Source organism: Triticum aestivum, chromosome 5D (assembly GCF_018294505.1).
Source record: "Triticum aestivum cultivar Chinese Spring chromosome 5D, IWGSC CS RefSeq v2.1, whole genome shotgun sequence".
NCBI lineage: Eukaryota > Viridiplantae > Streptophyta > Magnoliopsida > Poales > Poaceae > Triticum > Triticum aestivum.
This window is the reverse complement of record NC_057808.1, coordinates 315,622,441-315,632,318: the sequence shown is the minus strand read 5'-3', so window position 1 is coordinate 315,632,318 and position 9,878 is coordinate 315,622,441. Positions and strand designations below refer to the sequence as shown.

The 9,878-nt window shown below is 45.6% G+C and overlaps 1 protein-coding gene across 1 annotated transcript; it reads left to right on the top strand.

Annotated features, from left to right (window-relative positions):
- Nucleotides 1–243: 243 nt before the first annotated feature.
- LOC123121435 (mitogen-activated protein kinase kinase kinase NPK1) lies at nucleotides 244–5,517 on the top strand. The gene is made up of 17 exons (XM_044541402.1): nucleotides 244–753; nucleotides 854–895; nucleotides 990–1,055; nucleotides 1,147–1,257; nucleotides 1,337–1,417; nucleotides 1,516–1,593; nucleotides 2,186–2,268; nucleotides 2,902–2,983; nucleotides 3,061–3,161; nucleotides 3,320–3,359; nucleotides 3,469–3,528; nucleotides 3,610–3,662; nucleotides 3,760–3,898; nucleotides 4,029–4,247; nucleotides 4,326–4,669; nucleotides 4,789–4,856; nucleotides 4,941–5,517. Exons 1-17 carry the CDS (start codon nucleotides 352–354, stop codon nucleotides 5,018–5,020), a joined length of 2,049 nt encoding a protein of 682 aa, XP_044397337.1. The 5' UTR covers nucleotides 244–351; the 3' UTR covers nucleotides 5,021–5,517.
- The last annotated feature ends 4,361 nt before the right edge of the window (nucleotides 5,518–9,878 follow it).

Genomic DNA, 9,878 nt, shown 5'->3' with positions numbered 1-9,878 from the left:
TGAACTGGCTGAGCTTCATGGCAGCAGCGCCTTCTTTTCCCTGTCCACTTGACATGACGTGGCACCCGTTCCTGGCGCACGCCGCGCAGCGCTCCCCCGGTTAATCAACGCAGCCACACGTACTCCCCATCCCGAAAGCCGATCCCTCGCCGCGCCTAACGGTCGCGAGGGGCATCTAGGTCCATTCACCGCCCCCGCAAACCCCAAAATTTCAAAATCCCGCAGCCAAGAGCGGCGCCTCCATCCCCTCACTACCCGCTCCCCCCTCCCCCCGATTCGATCCCACCCCACCACCCGACGCCGCCGCCGACACGACACCGAAGGCGCGCGCCCGAGCCTAGACCGCGGGCCATGCGACGGGACGCCGCTGGCCCCGGCGGCGGCGCCGGCGCCGGGTTCCACGATCTGTTCGACTCCGTGCGCCGATCCATCAACTTCCGCACCAGCGCCGCCGCGCCCCCGGAGCCCCCGGCGGGCCCCCTCGGAGGGGGCCCTGCCGGGGGCATCGGCGTCCGGATCAGCTCCTGCCTCCGCAAGTCGAGGGGGATGGGGCTGCTCGGGCTCATCTCCAAGAGCCCCTCGCCGCCGCGCCGCCTGCTGCCGCCGACGCCCGTGCCCGCCGACGGGGGCGGTCGCGCGGGGGAGATCCCGCCGATCCGGTGGCGGAAGGGCGAGATGATCGGCTCCGGCGCGTTCGGGCAGGTCTACCTCGGGATGAACCTGGACACCGGCGAGCTCCTCGCAGTAAAGCAGGTGCCGGGATTTTGCGATTTGGCGATCTGGTTTGTGCTGTCCGGAGACTTGGAGGGATTTGTCAGACTAACTCTCTCCTTTGTTTGATTTTTGGTTCCAGGTTCTGATCGGGAGCACCAACGCGACCCGGGAGAAAGCCCAAGTGAGTAGCATTTCTCAGACCGATTTGGTTACCAGTTTAGTTGTTGAGATTTTCCTTTATGTGAGGTGATTTGTGGCTTTGTTTCTACTATTAGGCACATATAAGAGAACTTGAGGAAGAAGTGAAGCTCCTCAAGAACCTTTCGCACCCCAATATTGTGGTGAGTAGATGAAAGATCGATTACATTGTAGATACTCTATACTTGACTGCTAGACTGCAGTTGTTTGATCTACTTCCTGTGGTTTGTGAAGAGGTACCTTGGGACAGTCCGTGAGGAAGACACACTGAATATCCTGCTGGAGTTTGTTCCTGGAGGGTCTATCCAGTCGCTTCTAGGAAAGCTCGGTTCATTCCCTGAGGCAGTAAGTAACCATCAATCCATGCGGTTTTCTGTGATTTGACTCACAGAAGAGAAACTGATTCGTTGTGTATTTTTATCAGGTCATTAGGAAGTATACTAGGCAGATTTTGCAAGGGTTGGAATATCTGCATAGCAATGCAATAATACATAGAGACATTAAGGTAAAAACTCTGAAGCCTGAATATACTAGAGTCTTTGTGTCATTGATTGTTTGGCTGTGCTAATTATCTTGATGATCATGGGATTGTTTTTAATTCAGGGTGCAAACATTCTTGTTGATAACAAAGGCTGCATTAAGCTTGCTGATTTTGGGGCATCTAAGCAAGTTGCCAAGTTGGTAAGATCGATGTTCAGTATGCTGTTAAGGTCGAGTATAATCTAGCTTGGAAGAAGTAAAGCCTTCATGTGCTTGTCAAGTGATCAAAACAGTAATTTACAACAGAATAGCAAATGTTAAACCTTTCCTGTGTAATTATGCCATCAGATTATGGATTCTTATTTATTGCTCTTGACTACCTGTGTGCATGAAACATGGAAGTGTGAAAAGTGTGAGTTTAGTTCCGAGCAGGCTTATCCAAGGATTAATACATGGTTTGTTAAACTTGCAATTCCAAAATAGGATGGTCCAAAGGATAACATGTTGTTATCCCCCCCTTTATTTTCTTGCGGAGTAACATTATCTTATGTTGCAGTGCCAGTCCTCCTAACTTACAATAATATGATTACTGATTTCATGGAAAGACCCTTGCGCACCGTATTATTGATAACTCCGCACGTTTGTTGCAACACCATTGTATATAAGTTATCCGCCTGCTACAACTTAATCTGTCATTAGTAGATGTGATGATTCATTTGTCACTGTGCTTTCTTTGTGCAAGTAATTCCCATGTCAATGCACTTAACGACAATGTTCAATGCTTTGGTGTCAGGCTACTATGACAGCAGCTAAAACGATGAAAGGCACACCACACTGGATGGCACCTGAAGTCATTGTGGGGAGTGGGCATACCTTGTATGTGAAACTCTTCCAGTACTTTATTTCTTGCCTTTATTTTTGAATTTGGACAGGCCCAAAGCCTATGCACTAATTAATCCCAGAGTACCATATTTTAGTTCTATATTTTTCCAATACTTTTAAGAAATAAAAAATGCTAAAAGTTTCCCTGCTTCAATGATAAGTTGATAACTTGGAAAATGGAAGTTTTATACCAAATCATGGACCTGGATTGGAACTATCCACTAGACCACTAATAGATTTCGGGGAAGCACGAAAGCACTACTTGGTCAGAACAATATGTCTACCTCCTGAGTTACCCATATGGCCTTACAGTTCCATTTTGATGTATTAGTTTATTTATGCCTTATTTTTGTCCAAGCACAGAACAAGCTGAGCAGCAAGCAGCAAGCAGCAACAGTATTTCTTATTGTGAGATAATCGGCTAATATTTAATGTGTAGCTTTAATATACACTAAAAAAAGATTCTTATGGATGTTTACCTAAAAATATATTCTTATGGATGTCTAATTTGTACTAACAACTAAGGGAGTATAAGATTATTCTAATGTACAAAAAAACTATTTCATTCATCTCATTCTCTATTTGTTCTTATTTTATGAGCTGATCCCCACCCTTCCAATCTCTCAGCTCTGCAGATATCTGGAGTGTGGGATGCACAGTCATTGAAATGGCTACTGGTAAACCACCATGGAGCCAGCAGTATCAGGAGGTAAACTTTTGTCCTCCCAGGTCCTAAAAGTTGTTTTATTTTTTGGTTATTCATTGCACTAACGAAATCTTTTTCAGGTTGCGCTTCTATTTCATGTTGGAACCACAAAGTCGCACCCACCAATACCTGAACATATCTCACCAGAGGCTAAAGATTTTCTGCTGAAATGCCTGCAGAAGTATGCCTGTTGTTGTCATATCTTTCACCTCACTAGTATTTTGTCTGAAAGCATTACAAAACTACTTGCAACTGAAGTTTTCTGACTTTCTTATCTGTTGCTGTGGGTAAGTTTTCTGACTTTCTTATCTGTTGCTGTGGGTAATTTTCTTCTTCCAGGGAACCAGAGCTGAGGTCTAGCGCGTCAGATTTATTGAAGGTACATTCGATTTGATTTCCTGCATCTTAAACATGTCTATGGTTCTAAGTGTATGATGATGCTATTTTCGTTTGTTTGTAAATGTGACATCTCAAACGACTTCTTGCAGCATCCGTTTGTGACCGGAGAATTTGATGACCGGCAGCTACTCAATCGTACTCCACAGAAGGTTGGATTGCTGGCATAATGACGTCGCTTGCTCAGCTTGTTTGGCTTAGTACTAACCTAACCTCTCTAAACAATGACACAGGATGCTTCCGTGAATGAGCTTTTCGCACATGATGCGGATGCGCCAACAGAGATGTAAGTAACTCCTGTGATTCCTGAGCTCGTGCCATTCTACACAATCTCATTTTTTGTTTTCTTTTTATGACACTGCAACTTATTTAATTGCTCCCAGGGGTTTGAATCATTCTGGCAACTGGTCAACAATTAATTCAAACAGATCATCTAAAATCAAACCCCTATGGGAGGGTGGCGGTGATGACGATGACATGTGTGAGTTTGCTGACAAAGACGATCATCCAGCAGTTGGATCTGTAAGAGTTTTGCTTCAGCTGTTAACTTCTCTAAGAATTTCGTTTGATCTTCTACTCTGCATTTCAAAATTCGAAATATGAAAGAAGTTGTTATGTCCTCATGTTTAATTCTGGGGTCTGTCAATTCCAGAGCTATAATCCTATGTCTGAACCATTTGATGATGACTGGAAAAGCAAGTACGACATGAGCCCAGAGCAAAGTTCTCATCAGTCGAGGGAATTTGGTGGATTAGCCAAGCATCCTGAAAGCAGCATGACCGAAAATGATTTTACCTTCCCTTGCGAGGGAAGTTGTGAAGATGACGATGTACTTACCGAGTCAAAAATAGAAGCATTTCTTGATGAAAAGGTACTTTACACTTATGAGAATACACAAATAGTACCTTACTGCTAGTACTTAAATGCTACTTGCTGGTTTTCTCGTCAGGCCCTTGATCTGAAGAAGCTACAAACACCTTTATATGAAGAATTCTACAATAAAGTGAATGCCGGGAGCTCTCATGGAGTTGATCAAACTTCCAATGGTAAATTCATAAATAGTCTGAAACTACCCCCTCGTGGAAAGTCGCCTCCAGGTAAGATGAGGGGAGGTCCAGCGGTGGCAACGCCTTGTGATACCATTTTGAATAGCAGTACGATGGCTGAAAGCTGCAGCAGGCAATTCTCAAGAGACGGCGGTGTAGATAGCAGCCGGATTTTGAGAGAAATAGCTTCCCCTCAGCTCAATGAGCTTGGGGATAAAGTTCATATTGATGTCCAAGACAGCCCAAGGTTTTCTTACATACCTAACCTTGCTTCGATGACTGAAATTATGTGCAAAAACCTTAGGTGCATTGCATCTCTGCTAGCACTGGTACATGATCTAATAGGGGACCTATTTCTGTTAACAGCATCAGCTTTGCTGAGAGGCAACGAAAATGGAAAGAGGAGTTGGACCAGGAGCTTGAGAGGGAAAGAGGTAAGTGTAGCTTCTGTAACCTACTCCTAAGTAAGTCTGACTCATGAAATAGTTTATTGAATGTTGATTTCATTTCACCAACAGTGATGAGGTTAGCTGGCTGTGGCAAGACACCGTCTCCAAGTAGACGGCCCAGCATCGGGAAGCGAGAGCGCCATCAATAGACAGCAACACTCGTTCCACAGCGACCGAAGATAGCTATACAGTGCTAGTGACTGGCGGCAACAGCAGTACAGTCTGCGAGGCTTGATTGTTCGCCACACAGTGCATATCCAGATGGCTGCCCAAATCAGCCTGGTGCAAGTAGATCTTCCAACTTCAAAGAGGACCGGGGTAGGGGGCAGCCTTCTGGACTCATGGCCATGACCATAGTGGCGACGCTACCCAAAGAACGGCGTACTAACCTGGGAGAACGGTGTGCTGACAGTTTCCTGCCAAGGGTTGTGACATTTTTCATTCTTTGCGGTGCTATGCGTGCTCTGTTTCAGTCGCATGGCTTATATTTGAGGCCTATATATTGAAAACAAAGTTTGTTGTATAGATTTTGGGTTGGCGAGCAACATGGGGCATGGGGCTTGGTTTTGTATGGAGCTTGTTTATGAAAAGCGTGTAATAAGCCAAGTAATGCAGATTATGGAATATTTCGTTTGTTGATTGTTAATTTCGTTGAAGTTGTTACACTGTGCAGCTGTAATACTGCAAACATGCCACTATGTATGGTCTTGATAATTTGATTCTCTCTCTCACTCAAAGTATAAATTATAAAATGATACGAGGATATGATTGGCTTCTTTCTCACTCGAGCTGAACAAAGCAACATCAGGGCCTGCATATGCTCCTACACAACATTGCTGAAGAAACGTTTAATCTGCTAAAAAAAATGGAAATTGGGGAAGTTGTTCTTCGTTGCGTTCATCGGGTAGGCAGGATCACAGGAAAGAGGACAATGAGAAAGCAAAGAAGGAGGGCGACAGTTTCAATACAAAAGTCCTGTTTAGGCGAGGGAGTACGCAAAAATGGGTTAACGACTTGAGATCCTCCAAGTCCCTTTCTTTTTTCTGACAGAGGGGTCATCCAAGTCCTTGTACAAGAGAGGTGCTTATATTCATGTGAGCATTTACAAGAGGTGACATAAAGAACTTAAACTATTATACAATGTTGACGTATAAATGTATTGCTTAGTCTCTTCTATCAGACCGGTCTTTTGGTTGCATTGGCTAGAGCATGCACTTCTACATATAACACATACTTTTACTGTACTGTCTAGATCTTGCCCTGCTTGTTTCGGCTTTAGGCTGGCAAGTCTTTTGCCCGGTTTAAAAAAAAAACAGATTCTTGCAGGAAAAACTAGAAGCTGAAACAAAACAACTATTTGGAATTAGCTTTGCCAAAGAAGGTGAATCTGAATTCAGACCATTTTTAGTGCAATTACCCAAAGTACGATCCCACTATGCGTTAGCACCCCCCTCTAATCCCCACACTAAACAAAAACACAAAACCACCGTATGTTAGCCCCCTCCCCCCAGCCCACCTCGAATCCCACACTAAACCAAAACACAAATTATGCATGCCCTTAGCGATTCTTCACATATTTTTTGGGTGCAAAGTTGTTGTGGGAAATTGGGATTGAGGAAAATCTCTTTCCCCGGTCAGCTTTACAAATTTGTTCGTTCATATCTAAAATTGTTCACGGTTGTGATAATTTTTTCATTGGGTGCAAAACATATTGTATCGTCTCAGACTCTCGGTTGGTTGAAAAATAGAATTTCTCAGGTGAACTTGTTTTTTCTTATTAGAAAATATGGTATCTTTGACAGTTCTCAACATCGACTGAGAATTAGCATATGTCTTTTTGCAGGAATTCAAAAAAAAAAAGGATGTGGCAAAGACACAAGATAAATCTTCGTGAATCTTGTCGAGGTCATCGCCGCCATCCTCTACTTCACAAGTTGCAATTACATCTATGGTGAAATCAAGCTCACGTCGAGCCGGCGGTGATGAAACTCTTCTCATAAGAACGTCGCTAATCCAACACCAGTGTCGAAGTTTTCCTAGTGAGATACCTATCGCCACAACACCATTTAGGGAAAAGAGAAAATAGAGGTGACCCGGCAACCAACATCACCGGGGTTTCCTCAGCCCCGTCGACTGCTCTATCGGTAGCAAGAGGGAGGGGAACCTAAAAATGCATCTAATTTCCTTGATGGATTTTTGGTAATTAATGTCAACATATCTCAAGAAACTAATGATTTATCTAGCTTATCTCAGGAAAGTTCCTTCTAGTTGCAACGAAGGAAATGAAAGGCGGCCCCCACAAATTATCATGAAGAAAAGTGTTGGCAAAGCTAAGGATTCTCCATTTTTATTTTAGTGGTCCAAAATCGCACTGAGTCCATAGACATTGCTGATACTATTTAAAAGGGACGAGGATGTTATGATGAGTTTCTTTCCCCGTGTGCTTAAAACTCAAACCAAATGCCCTCAAAAGCCTTCGAACTTCCTCCACTATATGTAGCTAACTTTCCTACCTTTTCGGAGCTGCCAAGCTCTTCCAGTGGAACCGCCGAGTAGTTCGTCTAGATATAGCCGTTGCAAACTCTAGCATGTCGAAGTTGCCAACCATTCCGTTCGAAACCACCGACATAGTTGGCAAACCTTCGGCTGCCCTCTCGAAATTTCCAAACACCGCTCGCTCAGAATTTCTAAAGTGGTTACAAAGAATGTGCCACTTCCAAGGTAGTTGCCTTGGAGACTGAATGCTATCTGATGAAACACAAACTAGCGAGACGCTAATTCATGTGTGTAGATGGCCCGATCTTTCACAACGACCCTTGATCAACTGTTCGTCGTCCACCTTGTTCCTCCTCACAACCTCCAATAATAATTTTCACCCGCGTACAAAATACACAAATAAAAATAATGATCCCCTTGGATCAGTATGTAGGCATCGATATGATGATCAACCCTCCGTCGCTCGTAAATTTTCACGATGGAAAAATCATAGATAATACACAAGATATGGCCGCCCATAACTCGGACGTTTTTCTATATATCTCGTAACTCACGAATAAACAAAAGCTATCTAACTCCTCGGTACACTCGCTGTAGCCTGCCTATTATATGGACAATGCATGTCAACCAAGTCGTGGATGGCTAGGACTAGGAAAGTAAATAGGATCCTAAGAGCATCTCTAGTAGATCCCTTAAAAGTTGACCCATAAAAACGAGTATAAGAGCATCTCCAGTCGTTCAGCCCCAGGGAGTCGAAATATTGCCACTTGGGGGCCAACCGGCAGTAGTTTCGGCGTGCGAGGGGGGGGGGGCTCGGGTTCCCAGCCGACCCCCCAAAGTTCGCCCCCCAGCCAGCGATATCGGCCCAAATTTGGCGCAAATTGGCCCAAATTCATCATTCTTCGGCACAAAATTCATCATAAACTAATTTTTATCACATAGTTCGTCACATAAATTAATACAAATCAAGTAGTTCAACGAAGCAAACTCATAATTCAAACACAAATTAAAACTCATAGTTCATCAGGCATCGAACTAGGCGTTGCCCTTGAGCCTCCATAGGTGCTCCACCAGATCGTGTTGCAGTTCTTGATGCACCTGTGGGTCTCTGATCTCCTGACGCATATTGAGGAAGGCAACCCATGATGCCGGTAACTGGTGATCAATTTAGACAAGAGGACCCTGCCTATAATATGGTTCAGTGTCGAACACTAGCTCTTCCTGCTCGCTCTCAATGATCATGTTGTGCAAGATGACACAACAAGTCATGACTTTCCACATTTGATCTTTCGACCAGGTCAGAGCGGGGTACCGGACAACAGCAAATCGAGATTGGAGCACACCAAATGCCCGCTCGACATCCTTCCTGCAAGCCTCGTGACACTTGGCAAAGTAGGAGTTTTTGCCTCCTGGCACAGGGGTTAGTCTTCACAAATGTGGACCATCTCGGATAGATGCCATCTGCTAGGTAGTATCCGTTGTTTTAGTGGCGCCCATTGACCTCGAAGTTCACCGGAGGAGCATGACCTTCAACAAGCTTGGCAAAGACATTCGAGCACTGCCAGTACGTTGATGTCATTGTGATTTCCTGGCATACCAAAGAAGGAGTGCCAAATCCAGAGGTCCTATGTGGCCACCACCTCAAGTACCACACTGCAAGCTCCTTTGGCGCCTTTGTACATCCCATGCCAAGCAAATGGACAGTTTTTTCATGCCCAATGCATGCAGTCGATGCTTCCGAGCATCCCAGGGAATCCTCTTGCTGCATTATGTGCTAGAATCCGAGCAGTGTCTTCAGCATTGGGTAATCGCAAGTATTGTGGTCCAAACACTGCCACCACTGCCCTGCAGTACTTGTACAAACACTCAATGGTGGTGGACTCGACCATGCGTCCATAGTCTTCCAGTGTATCATCAGGAGCTATGTAAGCAAGCATCCTCATAGCTGTCATGCACTTCTGAGTGAGGTGAATCCAAGTGTGCCGGTGCAATCCTTCTTGCAGATTAAGTAGTTGTCGAACTCCCGGATGGAATTCGCAATCTTGAGGAAGAGCTTTCGGCTCATCCGATAACGGCACTGAAATACTTTCTTGTCGTGTAGTGGAGCGTCGGCGAAGCAGTCGGTTTAGAGCAAGCAGTAGCCCTCCAGCCGATGCCTCTACTTGCTCTTACGGCGGCCCGGCGCCGAGCCACCTTGCCGCGGCTTTCCATTGCTCGCGAACAGGCCGGCCAGAGCGGCGAGGACCATGAGGTGCTCTTCGTCCTGGGTGTCGGCCTCGGCTTCCTCCTCCAACAGCGCCGTGACCGCCTCCTCCTCGTCGGAGTCCATCGCCGAACAGGCAAATCGTCGAACACCTGGCGGGCGTGGGAGGTGCGCAGCCGCCGGTATCCCCTGCCTGTGTGGTCGTAGCGCTGGAAAGCTCGCCTAGGAACGGGATGGAGGCAGTGGCGGAGAAACCCTCTCTTTTCGGCGGGGAAATGGCCTTTCTTGCGGCGGACCAGCGGCCGTGG

What these genes read in the sequence shown, in the direction of transcription:
- LOC123121435 (XM_044541402.1), top strand. Translation starts at nt 352, where the DNA reads ATGCGACGGGACGCCGCTGGCCCCGGCGGCGGCGCCGGCGCCGGGTTC. An exon ending in TAATACATAGAGACATTAAG is followed by an intron (nt 1,418 to 1,515) that starts GTAAAAACTCTG and finishes TTTTTAATTCAG; the next exon opens with GGTGCAAACATTCTTGTTGA. An exon ending in GCGGATGCGCCAACAGAGAT is followed by an intron (nt 3,663 to 3,759) that starts GTAAGTAACTCC and finishes AATTGCTCCCAG; the next exon opens with GGGTTTGAATCATTCTGGCA.